We start from the raw sequence: 27561 nt of genomic DNA on the forward strand, positions 1-27561 counted from the left end.
TAGAGAAAAAAGACTTTATTAAGGAATTAGAATTCATGCAATTGTAAGGATTATTCAGAGCATAGTGGGGGGCAGCATATCTCTGTTCCTCAGTGTCTGGGGCTTCACCTGGGAAAATGACAGCTGAGGGCTACAAGCCATCTAGAGACTTCTTTACACACATCAGGTGCTTGATGCTGGTGTCGATGGGGACCTCAGCTATGGCTGTTGAGGTGTGGGCATGTGACTGAGACATGGCCAACAAAATGCAAAAGGAAGTGATGTGTGTCTCCTCCAGGCCTGGTCCATGGAAAACTCCCATGCATGATCCTTTCTCTTCTCCATCTGTCCCCTCAATGGAGAAGACTTTGTGGACCTAGAAGGAGGAAAAACCCTAAGGTGGAAGAAGTCTGGGTCTCTGAATGGCTGCATAGAGCAAAGCCCTCACCAACATGCATCAGACTATGACATGAATGAGAAATAATTTCCTATTAAGTTGCATTTTGGAGTTGTTTGTTATAGCAGCTAATGTTAACTTCCCTAACTAATAACCATCTCTGGTTATTACTGAAGTTACAAATGACTAGATATTTTCACCTGGCAATATCTGGAGTTGCAAACATCCACGGTGATTCTTCTAACCGGCACGACTGTTACATAGCTCTACTTATAGTTATGATATCAAGGGTTGGTCTTCTAGCTCGTATTACCTACAATGTATTTGATGGAATTTTGATGATCTCATATGCCCTTCTTGATTAGTGGTCATAACTCCTGATGTCATTTTATTGGCTTTTTGTTAGAAAAAAGAATGCCATTGTCTTTCTATTGCCAAATTTACAAACCACTCATGTCTGAATCCATCTCTCCTGTCCCCATGAAAATGGAGAAGTGTTCCTCTCCTATCTAAAGGGAGTCCAATAGAAGTTTTATATTCTTTTCCCTCATAATCCCTCTAACAACTTTGTTCAGTGTATGCATGCTGCATAAGCTACCTGCCATTAGTCATTTAGTACCTGTCTCAATTTATCAGATCACCCGCTGATGTATCACAATGTTTAAGTAAACCTTATTTTACTTAATAATGACTCCAAAGTACAAGAGTAGTAATGCTGGAAATTCAGATATGCCATAGAGAAGCAAGAAAATGCTTCCTTCAATTGAAAAAATATGTATGAACAACTTCTGGCCAAGATAGAGGTGTAGGTACACATGCTTCACCTCCTTGCACAACCATAAGAAGGAACACAACTAACCTCAAAACAGAAAACAACCAGAACTACCAGGAAACTGAACTGTATGGAAGTCCAACAACCAAGGATTTAAAGAAGAAATATCCATCCAGATAGGTAGGAAGGGTGGAGATGGGGAGCCAGGGTGGAGAGGATGCACTGTGGTGGCAGCGAGGCAGCAGTGACATGGCAGTGGCTGTGCCAGTGGAATGGGAGGTCCCACATACACGTGTGGTAGATAAAATCCAGGAGAGACACCTGGGGAGTGATTCCAGTTCCAGGCCAGACACACAGCCCAGGGTTCCAGAGCCAGGAAAATAAAGCCTCATAGCTCTGGCTGTGAAAACCAGTGGGGGTTAGGGTGGTGGAAGAAACTGCCTGTCTCCCAGGAGAGTCCATTTAGAGGGCCTCAGTGCTCCTAGAATGTATGCAAACCCACCCACTCTGGGAGCCACCTCCAGCGCAACAGCGAGAGGGGTGCCAGTCGCATATGGAAAGTGGGTGAAGTGACTAGAAAAGGGGTGAGTGCCAAGCAAGTGGCATTGTTCCCTCTATGACCCCTCTCCCCCATATACAGAACCATAAAGTGCTGAAACTGGTCACCACACACTGACGAATACCCAAGTCTCTGCCTCTTACAACGTAACAGGTGAGCCAAGACAGGGAGTCAAAGCAGCTCTACATAATGCACAGAAACACAGGGAGGCTGCCAAATTGAGGAAACAAAGAAATATAGCCAAAATGAAAGAACAGATCAAAACTCCAGAAAAAGAACTAAGCAAAACAGACATAACCAACCTATCTGGTGCAGAGTTCAAAACACTGGTGATAAGGGTGCTCAAAGAACTCATTGAGTACAGCAAATGCATAAGGGAAGAAATGAGGGCTACACTAGTAAAATAAAGTCCACAGAGAACAAATAGTGAAGAGAAGGAAGCTGGGGTTCAAATCAATGACTTGAAACAAGGAAGCAATAAACCATCAACCAATACAGAATGAAGAAACAAGAATTTTAAAAAATGAGGAGAGTCTGGGGCATCTCCAAAAGTTCCAACATTCAAATCATAGGGATACCAGAAAGAAAAGAGTTAGAACAAGAAACTGAAAACTTATGTGAAAAAATAATGAAAGAAACCATCCCTAATCTGGTGAAGGAAATAGACATACAAGTCCAGGAAGCACAGAGAGTCCCAAACAAGTTGAACCCAAAGAGGACCACACCAGGACACATCATAATTAAAATACCAAAGGTTAAAGATAAAGAGACAATCTTAAAAGCAGCAAGAGAAAAGCAGAGTTACCTATAAAGGAGTTCTCATAAGACTATCAGCTGATTTCTCATAAAAAAAATTTTGTAGGCAAGAAGGGAATGGCAAGAAGTATTCAAAGTCATGAAAAGCAAGGGCCTACAATCTAGATTACTCTATCCAGCAAAGCTATCATTTAGAATGGAAGGACAGATAAAGTGCTCCCAGATAAGGTAAAGCTAAATGAGTTCATCATCACCAAGCTCTCATTATATGAAATGTTAAAGGGACTTACTTAAGAAAAAGAAGATCAAAACTATGAAGAGTAAACTGACAATGAACTCACAACTATCAACAATTGAACCTAAAAAATAAAAACAAGCTAAGCAAACAACTAGAGCAGAAGCAGAATCATAGATCTTGAGGTCGTATGGATGGTTATCAGTGGGGTGGGGGAAGAGGGAGAATGAGGGAAAAGGTAGAGGGATTAAGAAGTATAATTGGTAGGTACAAAATAAGGGGATGTTAAGAATAGTAAAGGAAACGGAGAAGTCAAAGAACTTATATGCACGACCCATGGACATGAACTAAGGGGGTGGGGAGAGGAATTGCTGGAGGAAATGGGAGTACTGGCTGGAGTGAGGCAAAGGGGGAAAAATTGGGACAGCTGTAATAACATAATCAATAAAATACACTTTAAAAATATGTAGGTATAGGAAAAAGCAGTATATAGAGGTGGGCAATAGTAGGTTTATAGTTGTTTGTATGGAAAAAGACATGCACGTTATGATTATAATAATACAAGAATAAACTATTGGAAGAAAAGTTGGTAAAGACGAAGGAGGAGGAGGAGAAATAACTGTTTCATGTACTCAAAACTGTAAACCTACTTTTGCCCACCCCTGTATTCAGTACTATCCTTGGTTTCAGGCATCCATTGGGCATCTTGGAACATATTCCTCACAGATAAGGGAGGGGAAGGGGTTGACTACTGTAGTTGCTTCCTGTAATTGCTGCCTCCAAGATACCTTACTGTTCTTCTCTTGCATTACCAGTTAACCGGTCAATTATACCTAGGTAACAATTCTTTAGATTAAATTCTCTCTGCTCAAATAACTAGTGTGGTTTCTGTCTCCTGACCAGACCTTTTCTGATACACATACCTTAGTGTCCTTTGACCAGAGAGCAGTGCCTGACATCTAGGTACTCAATATTAAAAGCAATAATATTTATTGAGGCTTTGTTCTAATTGCTCTATGTGTGTCATCTCATTTTGTCATTAAAATAATCTTATGAGATAGAACTTATTATCCCAAATAAAAGAAAAATAGATAATAATATGTACGAATGTTAACCTGAATGTGCCGCCAACTCAGCAAGGACACTTGATTCAACATGGAAGTTTGGACGTGTGGTATTGGGTCTTCAGATTAAATGTTAGCAAATAACACTGACGATTAGCTTTAGCATGTAGGTAATAATGTACAAGGGAGAACAGGCCCCATGAAGTCTGACTCCCAGGCCAAAGACAAGGGTGGGCTAAAAGGTCAAAAGGTCAAAAGGCATAGTTTCATAAGGAGAGGTGATTGGCTGGTTTGCACAGGTTTTTAGTTTATTGGCACAGAATTCCGTGGTTTATAATGGAGCTTGGTCCCAATTCCATTTGTAGTTTTTTGTAATTTTATTGACTCAGTAGGCCTATTAGGTTGTGTCCAAACAGTACTGCACACAAATATAACAAGTTCATCATCCACCTGATTTGTATTTTTGTTGTTGATGTTTGTTTTGTTTTTGCTAATTCTGTTTAGTTCTCCAAGAAGCAGTTACTTCAGTGCCTTCTGTGGCCCTGACTGATTTCTTTCATGTGCTGTATTAGCAACACACAGAGAAGGAAAACTCTGATTCCAAAAAACCTCCGCTGCCTTGCGGCATACCTCTTCAGGGGAAAGGCTAAGGGAGTAAACCCCGACAGAAAATCCGGAGCTGGAGTCCCTAAGGCGGTTTGACGTTGTAGTCAACACCGGCAACTCCTGCGGCGCACCTGAAGCCAAGCTGTATTGACTCCGTCTTTCCCTTGGACCCTTCAGCTGCAAAGAGAGGGGGGGTCTGCTGCATGGGCAACAGCAGACCCTCCATATCACCCTGCCCAGGCTCTGTAGCTTCAGCTTCACTGGAGAGGACACTCCAGCGTCATCGCAAGATGTCGATTCAACACGGGAGGAGACAGATACCGTGTCACTCCTGAGTCGGACTGCACAGCCATTCTCGGCGGTGCAGATAGACTCTTAAGAAGCTATACCATCGTCTCTCGAGACGGACGGCTGCTGATCGATCGATCGATCAATCGATCGATCGATCGATTAGCAACACAGGCTCAGAGCCATGGAGTAGGTAAGTTCATCTGTATATGATCAAAACTCAAGAAAATTTTCCTTTATCATCTGATTTTTACCACTGAGGAAACTGGGCCACAGGGCAATTCAGTAACCTTCCTTTGGTCACACAAATGGTGGTGACAGAACCAGACTTCAGTAGGTATGGTAGGTCAGCCCTTACTGTTTATAAAAATCAATTTCCTGGTGCCATTCTGCCCCATAGGTACTCATATGAACCAAGCCTTCCTTGGTCAAGTAGGTTGACTTTAGAGTTGGTACATTTAACCACTTTCTTATAGTTCTATTTATGGGAAAGAAATAGAAGGGAAGGGGAGACACATACACACACACACACACACACACACACACACACACACAGAGAGAGAATATAGTGTTGCTAAGATCAAGGTTAAAATCTCAGATCTGCCTTATGCTACTTACAACTATTGTGAACTACGCAAGTTACTTAGCTTTTCTAAGGCTCAGTTTCATCATCTGTAAAGTGTGAAAATAATACATACCTAAATGGGCACTTGCTTAATCTATTTTATGGCTTTAAAAACAGCATGCCAATTTATGATCCAAGACAGCCCCCTAGAGGTAAAATTAAAATACGGGCTTCATAGCTAAGCTAAATACAATCCCCCAGAGCCTTTTCCTTCCCAATTGTCCATCCAAAAACCTAGTAGTTTCTGCAAATCAAATGGCCCAGTAAGTGGTCTTTAGTATCTCCAATGTCTTTGAATTTCTTCCTCAAAGGGAACCAGGAAGGCTAACCCAGTTGGTTACTACAGGGCCAAATGGCACCAATAAATTGATTCCCAGGAAAGGCAAGTTACTACCACCACCACCATCACCAACACACACACACACACACACACACACACACACACACACAGCTTTATAAATGTTTCCCACATTTCAAAGGAACAGATTATCCCCTATATTATACAAACTACTTCAAATAACCAGAAAAAAAAAAAAAAAAGAAGAGTAAAAGCTAATCAATTAATCTTACTAGAGTAACACAGGTTCACAATCCTTTATCTTATACATTGTGGGGGTTTGGGAGATTAGAAATATTAAGCAGTGTGTAAGTTGTATATAACATCCCCAGCACAATCTGGACCAGCTTCCACAATCAAATGTGTTAACATTTATGCAGCAAAACATACTAAGCAGGATAAATAAAAACTAAAAACAGCTTCACATCAGTTTAGACAAAGTTTTGCTGCCAAATGAACTTGCTTAAAACATACCTCCTCCCTCAAAAAAGAAAATCCTATTGTTAGTTTTCAGAACTTTTTGAATGTTGGCATTGAAGATAAGGGTCATGAACCTATTAACTAATGCCAAACCAATCTGGGATGCTAGTATGAGAAAATTCACCTCAAACTCATGAGAATATTTGCAAAAATCCTAAAATAAAATACTAGCAAGTAGAATCTGCCAGTGTATAAAAATTATGTCATGACCACTGGAATGGAAATTATAGTACTACAACTGTGATTACAAGTTCAAGTTGGCAATCTGACCCATGAGAAACAAATGATTTAAGCAGGAGATAAGGCAGATGCTGTATTTTCATCTCCCAGGGAGGCCCAGCAGCTACCCCAGTATATAGGTTCTTTTGTCACTCACCCACCGGACATGTATAGCTACCATTGGGAGAGCCTACGTGTGTGGGGGTCACCTTGAGTCACAGAAGCTGGGGCCTCTATTTTCCACCAATATCTTATATGATTCTGGTTGTGTAGGCCCACAGCCTATGTGCCCCTTGACAACTCCTGTAAACCTATGCACACAACAAAAAAGGCACATATAATATCGCCCACTTATCTTAACTCTGCAGTTTCCAAGGAAACAGTATTGTGGAAGACCAAGGTCAGTGTCAGGCAGGCGTGCATTATCCAGGAGTAATATTAATTTTCCCTTGACTCACAGAAGGAAAATTTTAATATTAGTTAATCTATCACTGTGATTTGCCTATTAACTGGTTAAGGAGAAAAATCATATTGATCCTTTCAAAAATGTAGGAATGTAGAACACAAAGTTGGCTCATAATAAAAATAATGAAATTAAGGAGGGAAATTTTAAATTAATTAAAAGATATCTACCCGAAATCTAACCTTTATACTTAAAAGGGAAGTTTGGAAGTGTTTCCATTAAGTCAGGAACAAGGTAAGATTGCTCTCTATAGCCACTACTGTTAACCATTATTCTAGAGTTCCTAGACAATGTAATAAGAGAAATAAATAAGAGGTATGAGAATTAGAAAGAAACAACACTGTCTGTATTTGCAGATTATATTACTGTCAATTAGGAAAAATCCAAGAAAACCTAGAGAAAAACGATTTAAACTAACAAGAGAGTTTGGCAGAGCCACTAGGTATAAGGTCAACATACAAAAATCAATAAATTACCATCTACAGAAATAAGAAACTAGAAGGTATAATAGGTGAAAAGATACCATTCTAAATGTCAATAGAAACTGTAAAATATCTAGGAATATATCTTATAGAAGATGTGTTAGACCTTACAAAGGAAAATACAAAATATATTTTTTAATATAAAAGGAATATAAAAGAACAAATGAAGAGGTATAATATGTTTATGGATGGGAATACTCATTATCCTCAAGATGTTATTTCTCCCTCAAAATAAGCCTACAAATTCAATTCATGTCAATAAAAACTTATCAGGATTTTTTGTGTAACTAGCTAAGTGGGTTCTGAAATTTACATGAAAGAGTAAATGTACAAGAATATTCAAGATAATTTTGAAAAAAGAAAAAGGTAACATATAAAGATTTATTATTAAACTATAGAAATGAAATAGGAGACTTCTGGCCAAGATGGAGGCGTAGACAGACACACTGTGTCTCCCTCCACAACTAAGAAGGAATACAACTACCTCAGAACTAGAAACAACCAGAAGTTCCAGAAAATCAAAGTGCATGGAAGTCCAGCAAACAAAGATATAAAGGAGAAATACTCATCCTGACAGGTAGGAGGAGCAGAGCCGGGGCAGAGAGGATGAGGTGTGGTGATGGCAGCAGCGGCAGCAGCAGCAGCAGGCCATCGGAAAACACAGTCACACGTTTTAAGAAGTCAGGAGGGACACCTGGGGAGCATTCCCAGCTCCTCATAGGACCTTGCAGCTCACGGTCCCACCACCAGGAAAAATCAAGCCTCATTGCTTCTGACTGTGCAGACCAGTGGGGGTTGGGGTGGAGGCAGAAACTGCTGGTCTCTCAGCAGAGTCCGCTTGTTTAAAGGGCCCCCACAGTCCTAGAACATCCGCAGACCCACCCACTCTGGGAATGACGGCCAGGGCAGCAGCTAGAGAGGCACCATTCTGGTGCAGAAGTGGGAGAGGTGCCTGGAAAAGGGGCGAGTCCTGGGCAGGCGGCATTGTTCCCTCTCAGACCCCTCCCCCACATACAGCACCACAGTGTTGTGAAACAGGTCTCCCTGTACTGACGAAACCCTAAGGCTCCGCCCCTTACAACAAACCAGGAGCAAAAACTCTACCTGAGACTCGGAGGCAAACAAACACAGGAGCCTGTCAGAGTGAGGAGACAGAGAAGTATGGCCTAAAAGGAGAAATGGATCAAGGTTCCAGTGGGAGAACTTAGCAACGAGGAGATAGCCAACAGACACAGAATTCAAAACACTGGTGATAAAGATGCTCACAGGCTTCACAGATATGCTTGAGTACGGCAAACACATAAGGAAAGTGAAGACTATGCTAAGTGAAATGAGGGAAAATCCACACAAAACCAATGGTGAAGGGAAGGAAATCGGAGTTCAAATCAGTGATTTGGAATATAAGGAAGAAAAAAACAGTCAACCAGTGCAGAATGAGGAAGCAAGAATTGAAAAAATGAGGAAAGCTTCCCAAATTTTGCGAAGGAGATGGACATAGAGGTCTGGGAAGCAGGAGGGTCCTGGGCGAGCTGGACCCACAGGGGACCACAGCAGGACGCATCATGATTGAGATGCCAAAGGTGAAAGATAAAGAGAGAGTCCTGGGGACAGCAAGAGAGAGGTGGAGAGTTGCCTACAAGGGGGTGCCTATAGGACTATCAGCTGATTTCTCAGAGAACACTTTGCAGGCAAGAAGGGACTGGCAAGCAGTATTCAATGTGATGAAAGACAACTGCAATCAGGATTACTCTGTCCAGCAAAGCTATCATTTAGAATGGAAGGGCAGATGAAGTGCTTCCCAGACAAGGTGAAGCTAAAGGAGTTCATCATCACTAAGCCATTATTATATGAAATGTCAAAGGGACTTAGTTAAGAAAAAGAAGATCAAAATTATGAACACTAAAATGACAACAAACTCACAAGTATCAACAATTGAATCTACAAAATAAAACCGAAATCCAACTAAGCAAACCAAAATAGGAACAGAATCATAGATATGGGGATCATTTGGAGGATTATCAGTTGAGAGGGGGGAGGGGGAGAAGTGGGGAAATGGAGCAGGGATTAAGAAGCATAATTGGTTGGTACAAAATAGACAGAAGGAAGTTAAGAATAATATAGGAAAGGGTGAAGCCAAAGAACTTATATGCATGACCCATGGACATGAACTAAGGTGGGAGGAATTGCTGGAGAGAAAGGGGGGTACTGGGCGGAGGGAAGCAAAGGGGAAAAAAATTGGAACTACTGTAACAACATAATCAATAAAATATACTTAAAAAAAATGAAATAGGATAGAATTATTTCAGATCAGTTTAAAGGGGTAGAGAGCCCAGATACAGATCAAACATATTGGAGACTTGCTATATGGCAGAAAGGGCACAATCAATTCTACCGGAGGAGTTGAGGGGGGTGGTTAGAGTATGCTATAGGAACAATAGGTTCTCCATTTGGATCAGAGAGAACACATTTTAGAACATAAATGTGACCATGAACTCCCCCTGTTATAACTTTGATAACTTCTTAAGGCTGCCAAATCCTCCACATGGCTTACAGGGAGGGCCCTGCATGGTGTGGCTCCTGCCCATCTTTCCTGCCAGATGTCATGCCCGCCATGTTCTGGCCTTTTGGTTCCTTGAGTGAGTAGAAGCTGTCTCCTTTCCCTGAATTTCTTTTCTCTGCTTCCTCCTCTCTCTGGCTCCCTTCCTTCAGGTTTCAGCTTAAATGTGGCCTCAGGTAGGCCATAACCCATCGCTTTATCTAAAACAGGTGGCTCGTAATTTTCTATCACATATGTCAATCTGTCATTTAAGTATTAGTTGGCTTATTCCAAGAGTCCACACACTTCTTTCCTAAAGAGCCAGGTGGTAAATATTTTAGGCCTTGTGGGCGTAAGTCTCCTGTCCTTGTAGTTTGAAAGCAGCCACAGACAATACTTAAAGGAATGAGCATGACTGTGTTTCCATAAAACTTTATTTATGGACACTGAAAATTGAATTGCAGTACTTTTACTGTCACGAGCTATTCTTGTTTTAATGTTTTTCTCAACTATTTAAAAATGAAAAACCAGTTCTAGCTTGCAGGCTGTCCAAAAACAGGCGGCCAGGGGTGCTCTGCGGCCCGTAGTTTTCTCGCAGTCGTCTACCATTTGCGGACCCCGACTGAGTCGGCCCAGGATTGTTTCCAGCAGCACTGAGCACAAGCAGCGATGGACCCCAAGCAGCTTCTTTCACCCCTGTCCACCTACCTGGGCGCCAGATACTGCCTAGGAGAAGCAGGTGGGTTGGGTCCTCGCAGGAGTGGGCGGGATCTGCGAGCGCCACGACGCGGGGGCGGGGCCGAGCGGAGGGGTGGGGTCGTGGGAAGGGGGCGGGCCGGACGCAGGTTTCCGGAAGGAGAGCGCGGGAACAAGATGGCTACCACCAAACGTGTGCTGTATGTGGGTGAGCAGGCACGGGCGCCAGGCCGGGTCTGGCAGAACCCGATCCGAGTGGGTCCGGGCGTGGGACCCGACGCGGAGGGCGGCGAGTAGCTGTCTAGGCGGAATCTATGGCAGTATTGCTTTGCTCTGTGTGTTAGCCCGAGACGTAGAGCACCTTCCGGATCCCCTCCAAGCCCTCTAAGCTCTTAACAGGTACCCCTTCATCTCCTGGGTCCGGAGGATTGGTAGAGGAATACTATGAGCCTCCAGATCCTTGCGCCCATTCATTTTACAAATATTCATTTGCAGCGATGGCTCAGCCTTGGTCCCTGCCCCAAAGGAAGGGGTCCTCAGACTAGCCAGGTAGAAGTGAGACTAACTTAATTAGCACAGTTTGATAAGCGCTTTGGTGGGGACAGACATCGGTGACCTGGACCTGGATGCGGGAAAAATGGTCCTTCCATCTGGAGAGATGAGAGCAAATTTCCAGGATGCGGTGACGCTAGAGCGGATGATCCGGACTTAGCCAGGTAGTCAAAATAGGGGCAAGTGTACTCACTGAAAGAGAGCAGCAAAGGCCCAAGGATGTGAAATAGCCTTACACTTGTGAGCGAGTGGGTCATCTTATGGGACCCAGAGAATTGGGGAAGCAGAGGGAAAAAGGCTAAAGAGGTGGGCAGGGCTCCAATTATGAAGAGCCTGGTAAGCAGTTCGTACTTTATCCTGAGAACAGTAGAAAACCTTTGAAGGAGTTTAAGCAGGGAAGTAATGGGTTTAAATCTGCACATTCCCAAAATCGTTGTAGTTGGCTGTGAGGAGAAGGAGATCAGTTATGAAGCTATTGCAGTAATTCTGGGGCTGGATGCGGGTCTGCAAGAAGGGTGAAGAAAGAAATGTGTTCTGTAAGTAAGGGGGAGGGAGCAGATGAGAGGGGTGCTCATGTACCCTAAGGACTGGATGGAAGAACCCCTCCCCTTAGCTATAGGATGCTAACTGGGCTGCAGGGTTTTCTCAAGAGAATAAAGGACAGTGACTCAGAAGGGCCTCGGCTTTTTTGCAGGCGGACTTGCAGAAGAGGTGGACGACAAAGTTCTTCATGCTGCCTTTATTCCTTTTGGAGACATCACAGATATTCAGATTCCTCTGGATTATGAAACAGGTGAGTCCTTTTAGTGTCTCATCGTCAGAATCCTCCTACTGGGAAAAGAACTTAAAAAAAAATTTTTTTAAGTCCTATCACAGTGTATTATATGGTTGGTATATGTGAAAGTTCTGGAGGGTGCCTCAGTAGGGCAGCATGACAGTGACCTTGATGCAGAGGGAATGTTTTGAGGCTTGTGGTTGTGAACCGTAACAGCACTCTTAGAGAGTGCCATCTATTGGATTTGAGATAAAACAATTTTCAGTAGCCGCATAGGAAGGTAGATTTTGAGCTACATGGGACTCAAAATGGACCTGACTGTTGCTTCAAACTATCTGCTGGGCACCCCACCACACCTGCTTCCTTCTCAGCAGCTGTGCTATTAACAGGGCATCAGGAAAGCCTCGTGCTAACAATAAGGCCTTGGCTTCTGTGTACCTGGTTAAGTTTTCCTTTAATAGATATCACAGTTACAATTCAGTTTTCTATTTTTCCTCTGTTGTTGTTTTTAAGATTGGAGTTTTAGGCCCAGACCTATTGTCAACCCTGCATGGTTGTTAGCAAGGTCTTTAAATTCTCTGGACCTAGGATCTTTATCTGTAAAAACAATAAGGTTATATTGGTTCTCTAAGGTTAGTTTGTTAATTAAATTAACCCTGCTGGGCTTGGCCTTTCTAGGTAGATCAGCATTTTCCCAAGGATAAAGAATGAGTATCCTTACCTAGGTTTTAGGATTCATGCTATATTTACAATTGATACTCAAAATGTATATTTAGAATGAATACGTTAAATGACTTCATTTTTCTAGTTGCCTTGCTTACAAAGGTTAAGGTTTTAATTTGGCTTTGGTAGAAGAATTGAATGCTTATTTTAAAGAAACCTATAGTTTATTATTTCACTACGTTCCCTAAAAAAGAGAGTTTAATATAGCTTGAAATGTTGTTTGAACCAGGAAGAATTAAAGAATGAGATTCTTTCTTCTGAAATAGGGATTGGGTAGAATTTCTAATGTCCGGATATAGCTTGTGACTGGCTTCACTTTCCTTGTGATGATCTTTTTCTTCCCATTGCCATAAACAGTAATTACTTGTTTTGTTTTGTTTTGTTTTGTTTTGTTTTTCAGAAAAGCACCGAGGATTTGCTTTTGTTGAATTTGAGTTGGCAGAGGTGAGAAAATTCTGTTAACGTATTTTTCATCTTTGGCTTGTATGTTACTACTTATTACAAAAGGTTAGGTTTCTTGGCCTTATGCTAATACTTCCAGAGAACAAAAAGTGCTGTCCAAGGAAAAACTTCCCTCAGCCCTGGCTGGCTAGCTCAGTTGGTTGGAGTGACGTCCTGTACACCAAAAGGTTGCGTGTTCAATTCCCAGTCAGGGCACATACCTAGGTTGTGGGTTTAAGCCCTGGCCAGGGTGTGTATGAGAGGCAACTAACTGATATTTCTCTCTCACATCAATGTTTCTCTCTTTCCCCTCCACCCCCCAAAATCAGTAAACATAGCCTCAGGTGAGAATTTTTTTAAAAAAACTTTCCTCACTTAATCAAAGCGTAGACTGGTTAACATCGCAGATCTGCCAAGTCCTGCCCCTCTTGCTCTGCAGAGCTCCTGCAGCCCTGCTCTTGGAGCATTCTTGCCTGGCAGCACTGGTGATTGCTTCTCAATGCCCTCCACTAGATGGCAAATTGCTGCACCTCCAGCTCTAAATTCAGCCAGGAAGCACTCACTCTTTCATTAGACACACACAACGTAGGCAGGAACTGTAGAAGTGACTTTTTCCTGTTTTGATTTTCTGTAGAGTTCTTCTGCTACTGAGTATATGTTTAGACACCGCAAGAAGCTAAACTTGTACTGTCTTTTCTTGGCAGGATGCTGCAGCGGCTATTGACAACATGGTATGGCTGGGAATTTTCATTCTTACTGAAGTTGGTTTGGTGGTACAGAGGGGTCCCTGTTCATATATTGGTTTGCTGAGCCTCCAAAGTTACAAGGTTGCATGGGGAAATAAAAATGGTCATCGTGTGAAAAGATTCACTGGTAATTCATCACTTACAAGATTAAGCCTTGCTTGAACATCCTTTCCCCATTTATCAATAATATAAATCCTAATCATCCTTATTGTTCAGTCTCGCTGACTACCCCATGTCTAGGATAATAAATTGCAAGCACTATGCCAACTGATTGCACAGTGAAATCGCGTATTTTGCAAAAGAAGCAGGGTTTCATGAACCATTAGAGCAGTTAACAACTGAGAATAGAAATTCAGTAAGGATAATGGCAGGGTGTGTTACTGATGCAAATGATTTCAAGGTCGTGGAGAGGTCCTTGGGGAAAATGGTGAAGCTCTTGAGTATTTGTGCCCTCTTTGAGTTTCCTGGGTTTGCATATCAGATCTAAGGTGTCAGGTTGACTGTTGATAGAATTTTGTTGGAAAAAATACTGCAAATTAATCAGCATCTGCTACATATTTGTTCTACAAATTCATGCATAGTTAAAGCTGAATTTGAACTACAAGAAACTTATTTTCATTATTTTTAGTTTCATCACAATAAAGTCCCAGTCAAACGCTTTTCCCTTTACTTTTTACCGTGAAATTTTCTTCACTGCTCTAAATGGATTTACAGTAAGTGACCTTTCCTGGTGCCAATTATGCTTGGATAGTAAGGCTCTCCTTTTTCCCTGGTCTCTGTTACCCATTCACTGAATGTAGTCCTCAGCTCTCAAAAAGAGATCACTTCTCACCATTTCAAAGCTGACCTTGACTTTTGAAGATGAACTCAGGTAGTTGGAAATTACATTTACCCTTGTAACTCTGAACCCAGACTTACTACTGGTAGCACAGTTCTTTGCTGGCCTTGAAAGGTAGGTGTGGGATGGCTCCGGGGAGGCAGTTCCCTGCCACCCACAGGCTGCTCTGTGGTGGGTGCAGAGCTTGTCGAGAGGGGCTCAGGGATGCAGAGAGAACAGATTAAGAGCATGTGACTCTCCTTTAACCTAATAGAGTTTAAGCAGCTGAATTTGCCATCTTTTCAGAATGAATCTGAGCTCTTTGGACGGACAATTCGCGTCAATTTGGCCAAACCAATGAGGATTAAGGAAGGTTCTTCCAGACCAGGTGAGTGGGATCCTCACAGATTCCCCATCTTGTCCTCTAGTGTGGCCCGAGTTGCGTTTTTAGCCCTATTCCATGGAAGTAGGTGCCGAGTGCCATTGCTGATGAACAGGGCTAGAGAATGGTTCAAGTTGACGAAGGGCACGCACCACTTTTAGTTTGAGCTTCTCAGGGCAATTGTTTCCATCATAGAGAAACCCTGCCTGATTTTTTACCTTTCCCAGTTTTCTCGTTCCTGGGGTGTCCCACCAAGGGCTAGAATAGGCAAGACCACAGCTTTCCCTTCCATGTAGCTTTTTCACTTCGCCCTGCTGAGAGCTGGACTTCAGGGCGGACATTCCCAGTGGGAACTCTCCTTGCCCTTGGGTGTTCCCCACGCAGAACCCTGTGGCTGAGAGGGCCACAGGGTGCGTTTCGCTAGGCTGACTGGTGCAGCTAATTAGCAGGGGGCTGATAGTGCAAATCTCTTACCATTGGTTTGACGGTTTCCCTTCAGTTTGGTCAGATGATGACTGGTTAAAGAAGTTCTCTGGGAAGACTCTGGAAGAAAATAAAGAGGAAGAGGGGTCAGAGCCTCCCAAAGCGGAAACGCAGGAGGTGAGATTGAAGGCGGTGCTTCCACAGGAGACTCCTTTTTAAGTTTTATGGAAATTTGAAAATATATGTACAACAGCAGAGAAAATGAGGAATGAACGCTTAGTACGTTGGCGAAGGAGGTATTGAGTGAACTAAAGAGAGAGGCTTTAAGTGTCTCATCCTTGTGCTGTGGGGAGTAAACTAGTCAGCCTCAGCTCATTTTAGGTGCTGGCTTGTGATGGGCGGCTGACGAGGAGGAAGCCCACCACGAGGAAGGGTGGTGAGTGCTCCTCTTCACTGCCCCCCCCATCAGCCCCCCTCCTTCACTGTAGCGTCTGACAGCAGGCTCACGGGATTCCTCTTCCTGCCCTGACGCGGGAGAGTCAGGACAGGGTGGCGGTACCGTCCCTGCCGTCTCTGCATGGGTTTGAGGTCCTCCCTTGCTCAGAGAAGGCCGCCCTGGCGCTTTCTCCTGGTTCTCGGCATACCTCTCCCATCATTGCTCCTCAGGCTCCTTCCTCCCCTCCTGTGGGCGTCGCTTCTTTCCTGGCTCATGGCACGCTTTCTTCTTTCAGCCAAAATAGTAGCAGTCAGTCAGTTTTTCGCAGCCCCTCCCGTGCTATTGACTCCTGTGATCTCTATTTCTAGCGTTGAGCTTCAGGCATTGTGCTGCAAGTCTCACAGGCAGCTTGAAGTTGCCGAAAATGGGTGCTCTCCCTTCTCTAATCCTGTACTTGCTGTGTTCCCCAGCTTGTTTATTTGCCGCCATCCATCTACACGTTGACCCGAGACAGAAATTTGGATACAAACACAGCGTATAAAAGGCCCTCACAGTCAGTGGAATAACCCTGGGTCATCCAGTCCCCTCTTTAAAATAGAGACAATATATCATCATGTTCTGCACGTTTTTCTCATAAGTCTTCCCTGTGTCCCTCCTTCCTGATTGTTCCATCATCCTCGTTTAGCCTCTCATCTCATTTGGATAATTACAGTAGCTCCCTAACTGGTCTTCCGGCTGGGATCTTGTTCTCATCCAGTCTTTCATAAAGATGGCTAGAATGACCTCTTGAAAGCACAAGACCAACCATCTGATTGTCTTGCTGAGAACTTGTCTGTGGCTCCCCATCACCTGTCCCACAAGATCAAGTCCAAGAGGGGCTCTCCGAGTCCTTGACCCCGCCCACCCCACCAGTCTCAGTTGCACCTCTCCACATCACAGGCCCCACTTGACACTCTTGGTAAAAGTGGGATTTGTATTTCCCTCTGTGTCTTTGCTTTTGTACAGGCTGCTCCTGTGCTTACTGCCTTTCCCTTCCTAGGCAGCAAGCTGTGAGGGTGGGGGCCTTGTGTAATGCATCTTGTAAATAAAGAAAAATGCCAGGTAGGGTAACCTGATTAAGAGCATGGGCAGGGTGGGTGGTGTAAGCAGTGTAGGTTTGAATTCCAGCTTTACCACTTACCACCTCTGTGACCTTGGGCAAGTTATTGAACTTCATTGTGCCTCGGTTTCCCTATCTATAAAGTGGTCCTGATCCCAAGGGTGGTTATGAGGATTATATGAGTTACTATGCATAAAACGTTTAGAATATTTTTCTGTACATGGGAAGTGCTAGGTGAATATTTGCTGCTGCTGCTGTTAGCAGCAAGTGATAGGAAAAATATCCTCAGTACGTTTTTTAAACTGAACCACAGACAAGTTACAAACCTTTGACTTTTCTCTTTGAAACAAATGTGATAGCTCTATTAAATGTCTCCTTCTCCTCTGCTTAGCTTTGTCTACTTGGATATAAAGCAAGAACCCCTCAACCTCCTCCATTGTCTTCTGCGCACTTGGGCCCAAGCTGGAGGGCAGCCCTCCTTGCTTCCATTGTAGCCAGCCTTTGGATACACAGGGCTAAGCATAACAGGAGGAGATGGTGTTACATAAATGGGTCCGTTTAACTGGAGTGAGGTGGGCGGGCTTGAGCTGGCTGAAGGTGCTGAGAGTCATGTTGGGCCAGAATAGTGTCGTTCTGTGGCTGCGGGGGGTGAAGCAAGCTGACGTGCCTGAGGGCGAGTGTGATGAGATCACGTGCCTGTGGGATGGGGCTCAGGTAGATAGTGCTGAGGTCCCGGTGCTATGGCCCTGCCTCTGCGTCCTGCAGCCCCGCCAGGGCCCAAGGCCGTCGGCACCTTGCTCCGGCCTGCTCCCCGCAGTTGGGTTCTGAGTGTGTTTTGCAAAGAATCCTTGGGAATCAGAGTTCTCTCTAACCGAGCAATTTCTTCTGCACCCAGGGAGAGCCCACTACAAAGAAGGCCCGGTCCAATCCTCAGGTGTACATGGACATCAAGATTGGGAACAAGCCAGCTGGCCGCATCCAGATGCTCCTGCGTTCAGACGTTGTTCCCATGACAGCAGGTGAGTGGGGCTCCAGTCAGGGCTGCCAGGAAGTTAGTGCCCTTGACATTGTTTCTGACATAAATGGATTTGACCCTGAAATCTAGTAACAGATGAGTAAGAGCAGGCATTTTAAAGCTTTATTAAGTGCTGGTTTACTAGTTCTAAATTTTATTTTTAATATAAGTAAATATGCCCTGGCTGGTGTGGCTCAGTGGACTGAGTGCAATTCCGCTCAAGGCACATGCCTGGGTTGCAGACCAGATCCCCCGTTGGAGGTGTGCAAGAGGCAACCCTCTCCTTCTCCCTCCCTTCTCCTCTCTCTAAAACTAAATAGACTTCCGGTCAAGATGGAGGCATAGGTAAACACGGCTCTCCACCTCACACAACCACATCAAAATTACAATTAAACTACAGAACAACCATCCCTCAGACCTGCCAGAAATCAAGTTATTGAGGTGACTGGGAGTCCAACAACTACGGAACTAAAGAAACCACATCCATCCAGACTGGTAGGAGACATGAGAATGCAGAACGGGCTGGTCCCACACCCACGGGTGGTGGGTAAAAATTTGAGAGGGATACCTGAGGAGTGAGGGGTCTCAGCCTCACACTGGGCCCCCCAGCCCAGGGTTCCAGTGCCAGGAAGATAAGCCCTAATAACTTCTGTCTGTAAACAGGATTTGAGTCAGTGAAAAGAACTACTGGATTCCCAAGAAGTGGCTCTTAAAGGGCCTGAGTAAGGGCTTACTCAGACCCACTCCCTCTGAGCTCCAGCACTGGGGTAGCAGCTTGAAAGGCACCAGTGGCATACAGGGAGGAACTGAAGTGTCTGGCATTGGGGTGAGAGCTGGGGGACAGCTTTCTTCCAGAGGTGGGCAGAGGCCATTATTCCTTTCCTTTTTTTTTTTTTTAACTTTATTTATTTTTAGAGCAAGGGGAAGGGAAGGAGAAGGGGAGAGAAACATCAATGTGTGGTTGCCTCTCACATTCCCCCCATTGGGGACCTGGCCGATAACCTAGACATGTGCCCTGACTGGAAATTGAACCGGTCACTCTTTGGTTCACAGGCTGGTGCTCAATCTACTGAGCCACACCAGCCAAGGCTGCATTGTTCCTTTCTGAGCCCTCCCCCTTACAGAGCCACAAAGCTGGCAGGCAGGGACCATATCTGAGACTCCGTCAACCTGGAAATTCCTGAGGCTCCCCCACACCAAATTTACAGCCCACCCAAGCTGTTAACAATGGCTTTTCCGTATGAATGGCTGGTCTCATCTCAGGCTTCACATCTTCTTAAATCTTCTCAAACAAGCAACAAGGAACCTCAGTGAGACCCCAGCTCCCTTACCTCTGGCTAAGCAGCCCCACTAGCAAGCCAGCCTTGGTTCCCAGCTTGGCTTCACCTTGGAACCTCCAAGGCCAGCACAGGTAAGCAGCCATCTGCAGATTGCTTTGTAGCTCATGCTGGGTGGCCCCAGGCAGAATATAGGTGGGGGCTGACCTTGGCCTGCACCACTTGAGAACCCCAGCACCAGTACACCCAGTGGACAACTACAGACCATGTTGGAACACCACCACCCTACCCCAGTATGGCTGATCCTCGAAGGAAAGTGGAGGATGGTGTTCAGTGGCCAGAGCCAGTCTTTGCAGCTGACTGGCCTGGCTAAATCATTCCCATTGACCTGCCAACAGCAATCAGTGCTCAACTACAAGAGGAGGGTGTATTCAGCCCACGTGAGGGTGCACCTCGCGTACCCAGCTTGGGTGATAGGGGAGGCTGTGCCACTGGGCCGTACAGGACACCTACTACATTAGGCCATGCTACCAAGACGGAGTCGTAGCAGCTCTACATAATACATACAAACAAACACAGGGAGGCTACCAAATGAGACAAAGAATCATGGCCCAAATGAAAGAACAGATCAAAACTCCAAAAAAGTAATTAAACAAAATGGAGATCAATTTGTCAGATACATAAATCAAAACGCTGGTTATAAGGATTCTCAAGGCATTTAGTGAGGACCTCAACATCATAAAAAAGATCCAGTCAGAAATGAAGGATACACTAATGGAAATAAAGAACAATTTATAGGAAATCAACAGAGTGGATGAAGCTGAGAATCAAAGCAATGGTTTGGAACATAAGAAAACAAAAACAGCGAATCAAAACAACAAGAAGAAAAAAATATCCAAAAAAACAAGGGTAGTGTAAGGAGCCTCTGGGACAACTTCCATTGTACCAACATTTGCATCATAAAGGTGCCAGAAAGAGAAGACAAAGAGCAAGAAATTGGAAATCTATTTGGAAAAAATAATGAAAGAAAACTTCCCTAATTTGGTGAAGGAAATAGACATGCAAGTCTAGGAAGCACAGAATCCCAAACAAGATGGACACAAATAGGCCACACCAAGACATAAGGTTAAAGATAAAGGGAGAGTCTTAAAAGCAGCAAGAGAAAAGCAGTTAGTTACTTACAAGGAAGTTCCCATAAGACTGTCAGTTGATTTCTCAAAGAAAATTTACAGGCTAGAAGGGATTGGCATGAAATATTCAAAGTCATGAAAAGCAGGGACTTACAGCCAGACTGCTCTAGGCAGCAAAGCTATAATTTAGAATGGAAGGGCAGATAAAGTGCTTCCCAGACAAGAAAAAACCAAAGGAGTTCATCATCACCACTATTATATGAAATGCACATTGATGTTTCTTTCCCTCTTTCTCCCTCCCTTCTCTCTAAAAATAAATTTTAAAAATCTAAAAAAAATTTTTTTTATATAAATAGACTCATAATAGTTGTGCTTTGTGTCTGGCTTATTTTACATGCATAATGATTTCAGTGTCATCTGTTGTAGTATGTGTCAGTGCTTCATTTTTATGGCCAAACAATATTCCATCTCATGGGCATACCACATTTTGTTTATCCATTTGTTTGTTGATGGACACTTGAACATTGCTTCCACTTTCTAGCTATTTTAAATAATGCTGCTGTGACCACTTAAAATCCATGTATGTGTTTAAATCCTTGTTTTCAGTTCTTTTGGGTATACAGTATTCCCTCAGTTATCATGGGTATTACGTTCCAGACCCCCACCCCCCGTGAAGTAGGAACCTTACATTTATTCTACACTCTTAAACCTACGTAACTTTAACAACATACGTACACAGTAGCACAAAATCCCGCGATATAGCGAAAAATACGCAATAAATAATTAAATATAATATTTTTTTAAATCCTGCGGTACAGTGAGGCTGCAATAAGTGAGCCACGATATAGCGAGGGACTACTGTATACCTAAGAGTGGAAATACTGGATCATAAGGTAATTTTATGTCTAACTTTCTGAGGAGTTGCCAAATGTCTTCCATAGCAGCTGCACCGTTTTACCTTTCACCAGTGATGTATAAGGACTCTAATTTCCCCACGTCCTTGCCAACACTTGTTATTTTTTGCTTATCAAAGCCATCCTAGTAGCTGCGAAGGGCTATCTTGCCATGGTTTTGGTTTGCATTTCCCTAATGAATAATGATGAGCATCTTTTCATGTGCTTTATTGGCCATTTGTGTATCTTCTTTGGAAAAAGGTCTTTTCCCATCTTTTGCCCATTTATTAACTGGGCTGTTTGTCTTTTTGTTGTCGAGTTGCAGGAGTTAGTTATATATTCTGGATATTAAACCCTTGTCAGATATGATTTGCAAATATTTTCTCCTGTTCTGTGGGTTGCCTTTTCACTCTAAGAGAGTCCTTTGATGCATAAAAGTTTTAAATTTTGATGAAGTCTAATGTATGTATTTTTTCTTCTGTGAATGCTTTTTGGTGTCATTTAAGAAACAATTGCCAATCCAAAGTCACAAAGATCTGCCCCTGTGTTTTCTTCTAAGAAAATTCATAGATGATATATCCTACCGGCCCACATAATTATTTTAAAAATCAAGTTTAATCCACCCACTAAAATATCAGTATTGTTCTGTAACTAATAGAACATCAAAGGAAAGTAAGTTGTAGTAGAAGGTGCGTTTCCGCATGTAAATTTTTTTTCTTTAAAAAAAATGACCACCAGTTTAGTATGGAGCAGAGCTGGAATGCATGTATTCATGCCTCCTTTAGTCAGAATCCCCTATAGTCCTTTAAGGTGTCACTATCACGAAACTTAAAATGAAAATGTAATCAAATACAGTTTTCAGAGTCAAGTTAGAGGAAGGTTTTTTGTTTGTTTCGTTTTAGCCTGAGCACCTTTTTCTTTCCCAACCGCAGAGAACTTCCGTTGCCTGTGCACCCACGAGAAGGGCTTTGGCTTCAAGGGGAGTAGCTTCCACCGCATCATCCCCCAGTTCATGTGCCAGGGCGGCGATTTCACAAACCACAATGGCACCGGGGGCAAGTCCATCTACGGGAAGAAATTTGATGATGAGAACTTCATCCTTAAGCACACGGGGCCAGGTGGGACGCGGTGGGTGGGTGGTAACGAGTGGGGTTGGTCTGGGGCAGGATGGCACGACGGGCTGGGGTTCTGGCAGGGGGTCGGGGTCCGGAGGAGACCCAGTGAGTAACAGAGGAGGAGGGGTCAGCCTGGCTGGAGCAGAGGACACGCTCCATCGCCCTCCGTGTCCACGCTGCCCACAGCCCCTAGCTTAGCTTCTGTGGTCTGCCATTATCAGCTCCTTCTTACTGCCCAAACCCCACTGCCCCTGTCTCTGTCAGACTTACCCAGTGAAAGAGCTCAGTGGTTGGTCCCCCAGCAACTAGAGAAAACCACAGAACTGTACTGAGTGGTCCCACTTGAAGTTTATGACTGTAGTTCTTCAAAGAGCCCAGGGCAGACTTACCAGGTTTCCTTCGTGCTCAGGCCCAGAGATGACAGTTCCATGCCTTCCTCCCCTCCCAGGACGTCTACATCACCCTCTCCTCGGCCGTTTGGCCTCCTGTGTCTCTCCATACTTACCCACTCTGACTTCCCTCCAAGTCCAGGGGATGAGCTGTCTCCCTGCGGCCACCCCCTCTCCACCACTTGGCTTCTGCAGTCCCCCCCCCACCTCCTTGCGGCGCTGTGACCTCCATTCCCCTGCTCTGCTAGGGCGACCCATCTACATGAACACACGTGGTATCAGTCAGAAGTCATCCTTGGCTCATGCCTCCCCTCCTCAGCTCTCATGCCTTTGGTCCCCTTTCTAAGCAAAACTTCCTAAAAAAGTTGTGTAGACCCCCTGCTTTCTGTTCTCTCCATACTCCTCTCGCCAGACTGCGGCCCCACCTGTCCACGCTTACGAAAGAGGCCGACAGCCGGTTATCCACCGCGTCTTGTTGCTCCTCCCAGCAGCGCTGACCCTCCTAACCCCGTGCTTGTGGGCTGGCAGGACTCCTCCCTCTCCTACCTAGTTTTCCTCTTATCTAATTGGCTCCTTTTTCTCAGTCTTTGCTGTCTCCTCCTTTAACTGACCCCTAAAAATCAAAGTGGCTCCGTACTGTCTTTCCTGTTCTCCACAGAAGCCTGTTGCCGTTACCCCTTTTATCTAACTGGGAGTTTGTAGTGCCCCTCTTTACTGTGCTTAAACAGAATTTATAGATGATGATTGTTTTAAAAGTCAACTTTAAGCCACCCACTAAAATATCAGTATTGTCCTATAACTGATAGAACATCAAAGGAAAGTAAGTTGGAGTGGAGGAATGTGGGTTTCCGTATGTAAATGTTCAAGCCCAACTGCCCGATGACAGTGCGTGTTCAGGTGCAGCAGCAAGGACGCGGGTGGGCGTGTGGACCGCAGCCTGGACACCATGAGCAGTATGGCCATTGGTGACATGATTTTGCAGAATGGAAAGGGCAGCTGGTTCAATTCTGAATTAAACAAAGAATAGTATTTTCTTGATTTATGTAGTATTTGCAAATAATAACTTTGGGCTTGAATGTATAATGCAATTAGGTTGTAGGTACAGATAATTGTAAACGGATCTTTCACACCCATGTCTGGCAGCATATTTGAGAGTCTTAGAGGAAATGGGACATTCTTCATTAAGTGGGATTTTGCAGATCATCTAGCATTTCAGGCCCCCTCCTGCTAATGCCAGCAGCACTCCATAACATTTCTGATAATCAAAAACATTTAAATTTCCAAAGGACTCCTAGGGATAGGACCAATGCCATTGAGAACCACTGGCCAGGCAACTTCTAGTCCCAGGCTTTCAGTCGCCTCTGTTCCCCCTCCCACACTAGCCTCAGGCCCGTCCCTCCCTGCCCCTCCCCGGGGCCCCCCACAGCGTCACACGCCCCACAGCTCTTGCTCTTCAGCCGACACACATCCTCCACCTCTTCGCGTTTCAGTCACTGACGCCACCATCCACCTGGCCGGGGAGTCAGACACGCAGGACTCCTCCCCGACCCCTGTGCTCCCTCACCCGTACGGCGGGCCCCTCTGTCTTCAGTCACCTCCTGGCCCGGCCTCTCTTCACCCCCCTCCACCACCAGGGCTTCCGGGCTTACCCCCGGTTCCGCTCTTGCCTCTCACCCCTCGTGGTCTAATATCGGGAGGTAGAGCGGTCCTCCCAGCTAGACACCCAGGCACGCCATTCTGCTGACAGCCCTCCCAGGGCCCCGTCCCCGTAGGATCCGGTCCAGCAGGGCCGACCGACCTGGGCCCGGCAGCTCCCCAGGCGCAGGGACCTGCCGCTCCGCCCCCTGTGTCCCCGCCAGTCCTGCTGCTCCTCACACCCCGGGCTCACTCCCCTCAGGGCCTCGGCAAATGCTGCTTCCTCCCGGGGGCGATCTCCCTCCAGGCTCCATGGGTCACCCCTCCCTCCCTTCTGGTGCCACACACGTGTCACCTCGTCCCAGGGGCCTGCCCTGGCCTCCTTCTCTAATGGACTTTCCTACCACCTCGCTCTTATGAGTCAGCTCCATTTTTTGTCACACGCTTGCTACCTGAGATTGTATTATAAATTTATTTTTCTACTTATTTTCTGTCTCCCTTCTGAGAATGTCAGCCTCGGGAGGGCAGGGCACAGGCTTTCTTTTCACTGTTTCCTGCAGCATTGTCTGACACAGTAAACACATAATCAGTGTTTGACTCTTTAAAGCCGTTGTGTGTCAGGCACCCTGCTCGCTGTGGCCCTGAGCATAGGAGGGGACACAGTCCCCATCCCAGGGAGTACGCGGTGCAGAGGCCTGGCCGTGAAGCGTGGCTCTCTCCCGCTGCCCCCTCAGCCCCCAAACCCGGGCCTTTTAGACTAAGCTCCGATGTCCCCTCCTCCAGAGAGCCTTCCGTGATGGTGGCACCAGCACACGTGACACACACTCAGTCTCTGTGACTGCCCTGTGCTTCCATCCCCTGCACAGCTGTCTGTCACTGGCTTCTCTGTCATGGCTGTCACAGCACAGGTCTCTTGAGTGACTTTTGCACTAGACGGAGCTTCAGAGCTGGAACCTGTGTCCAGGGCTCAACGGGCCTGGCTACAAAGCAGGCAGTAAGTGTTGAGTGAACGGAACAAAGGACAAACCAGTATAAAATGAAACCACCCTGCTTATCGTTCCATGGACTGTCAGTTGAGTGGAAGACAGACATCCACATGGTCTGTCTGTCCCAGAGTTAGTCTGGCCGAGGAGCCCGGGGTCGGGTGCTGACCTGCTCGTCCCTCCCCCAGGCCTGCTCTCCATGGCCAACTCCGGCCCCAACACCAACGGCTCCCAGTTCTTCCTGACGTGTGACAAGACGGACTGGCTGGACGGCAAGCACGTGGTGTTTGGGGAGGTCACGGAAGGCCTGGATGTCCTGCGAAAGATTGAGGTGGGTGACTGGCCAGCCCTCGGGCACAGCCGTGTGGGACAGCGGGAGCAGGCGCCCTGGGGCCTGGCGGGAGGGCTCAGCTGCTCCAGGGGAGGCCGCCTCTGCTGGGGCTGGGAATGGGAGGCGGGATGGCTGTCCCCAGGTCCCCCTTAAATCTTCACCCTCCCTCCTGTTTCTCCTCTCCTGTTCCACCCACAAAGGCTCAGGGCAGCAAGGACGGGAAGCCAAAGGAGAAGGTGATCATCTCCGACTGTGGGGAGTACGTGTGAGAGGTGCTCTCTGCACTGCGCCCGTGGGTCCAGGATTCGGCCGCCCGGGGGTCCAGCACTTGTTAAGCAGGGGTCAGTGTCACGTCCTTCCGGGGTCAGCTTGGAGCAGCTCCTCTGATGGCCTGGGAGCCGGCATGGCGCCACCCTTCCCACCGTGGATGGCTGTGCGTGGCCTTTCTAGGTCTTTGCTGCCAGGGCCTCTCCTGGGCCCACCCGTGTAGCTCCTGGATGTTTCTTCTGGTAAAATAAACTGTAATATAATAAATCCAAAAAGAAACCCTGGTGACCACTCTCTTGAGTCCTTAAACTGACCGTATGAAGCCCACTCACATTATGGAGGGTAATCTCCTTTACTTCAACTACTGGTTTAAATGTTAATCACATCTGAAATATACCTTCACAGCAACATCTGGACTGATGTTTGACCAAAAACTGGATACCATTGATCTAGCCAAGTTGACACATAAAATTAATCAGCATAGTCCCAAAAATATTTACTACCTGAACCTTCACAGAAAGTTTGCTGACCCCGAAATGAGCCACATGGTCCCAGCCTCATGCTGAGCTCTGGTCCTAGTGTGTGCAGCCAATGCTTGGAGCCAGGGTGGGCTGGCTTCACTCCCCTTCCATATTCTGGTTGGCCAGGTGGCTTTAAAGATCCTTCACCTGCAGAAGGCTCTGAGCAGGGACTGAGCCCTGTAGCCACACCATTCAGAATCCAATGGGCTGGGTTTTTAATCTTGAGATCCGGATGAGTCAGGAGGCAGGAGAGGCCTGTGCCTTCCACCCTGTGCTCCCAGGATAGCTCCTGCCGAGGGATGGTGGCTTTCTGGCCCCCGTGTATCAGGTGGACTCCCAGCCTTCAGCTGAGCGCCGTCTGCTGCAGCTGGCCAGGTTTCTGTCTCCTTGTGGCTGGGATGTACCACATAGTTAGCCCTGAGCTCCCAAGAGACCCTCTAAGCAGAGGGCCCCATCTGTGTATACCACAGCCACTGCAGGTCAGGCACAGGCGTGGGCAGGCTTTAGTTAAGTGGGGGTGATGGCAGCAACTTCAGGGCTTTTATAACAACCAAGAAAAGATGTGTGTGAAGAAATTAGCACAGCCAGCCTCCTGAGAGAGGACTGACTCCTGCTATGGGGACCTGGCCGCATTCTGCTCTTCCCTGAAGGCCTAAGGAGGCTGAGACTGATTTCCCTAAATTTGGGAAGCTTAGCAGGTTTGGACTCATTGGGTGCCACTGCCCCTCCCAGGGGTCCACCAGGTGTTATCTCACTGTGTCCACATTGGGACCCTCAACAGAGGTAAACCAAGGCTCAGGGGATGTGAGTGCAAAGGTCACGTGGGACAATGTGGCAGAGCTGTGGCCAGAAGCTTGGCCTGTCATAATGAAGTCCTGGGAGGTCTGCTGGGCTCTAGCCTCAGTCTATGGCCAGTGCCCAAGGACCCAACCTTGCCAGGCAGGAGGAAGGCCAGTAACCTGGCTGCCTACTTCAGCAGCTCCGCACAGCACCGACCCTCATTGCTCAGGAGGGCTCTGGCCTATGGGGAGTAGACACCAGGGTGCTGTGGGGCCTTTGCTGCAGCCTGAAGGTCAAAGCTGCTTTCCTAGGACTGCCTGGCTCCCACCTAAGGTGG

At 45.9% G+C, this 27561-nt stretch overlaps 1 protein-coding gene and 1 long non-coding RNA gene across 3 annotated transcripts; one reads left to right on the forward strand and one right to left on the reverse strand.

The window, feature by feature from the left end:
* LOC150014669 (uncharacterized) lies at positions 1-10579 on the reverse strand. The gene is made up of 2 exons (XR_016509680.1): positions 10507-10579; positions 1-355 (listed from the first exon to the last, which is right to left on the reverse strand). It is a non-coding gene; the product is annotated as an uncharacterized LOC150014669 (long non-coding RNA).
* Positions 10327-26202, forward strand: PPIE (peptidylprolyl isomerase E). 2 transcript variants are annotated; one of them, XM_090269175.1, is made up of 10 exons: positions 10327-10537; positions 11741-11839; positions 12945-12988; positions 13690-13716; positions 14855-14936; positions 15430-15530; positions 17784-17907; positions 22136-22321; positions 25514-25656; positions 25857-26202. In XM_090269175.1, exons 1-10 carry the CDS (start codon positions 10468-10470, stop codon positions 25923-25925), a joined length of 945 nt encoding a protein of 314 aa, XP_090125301.1. In that variant the 5' UTR covers positions 10327-10467; the 3' UTR covers positions 25926-26202. The 2 variants fall into 2 exon arrangements, with proteins under 2 accessions (XP_090125301.1, XP_090125302.1); XM_090269176.1 differs by lacking the exon at positions 10327-10537 and adding an exon at positions 10642-10702.
* The last annotated feature ends 1359 nt before the right edge of the window (positions 26203-27561 follow it).

Source organism: Furipterus horrens, unplaced genomic scaffold (assembly GCF_987537825.1).
Source record: "Furipterus horrens unplaced genomic scaffold, mFurHor1.1.pri manual_scaffold_3, whole genome shotgun sequence".
Classification (NCBI taxonomy): Eukaryota; Metazoa; Chordata; class Mammalia; order Chiroptera; family Furipteridae; genus Furipterus; species Furipterus horrens.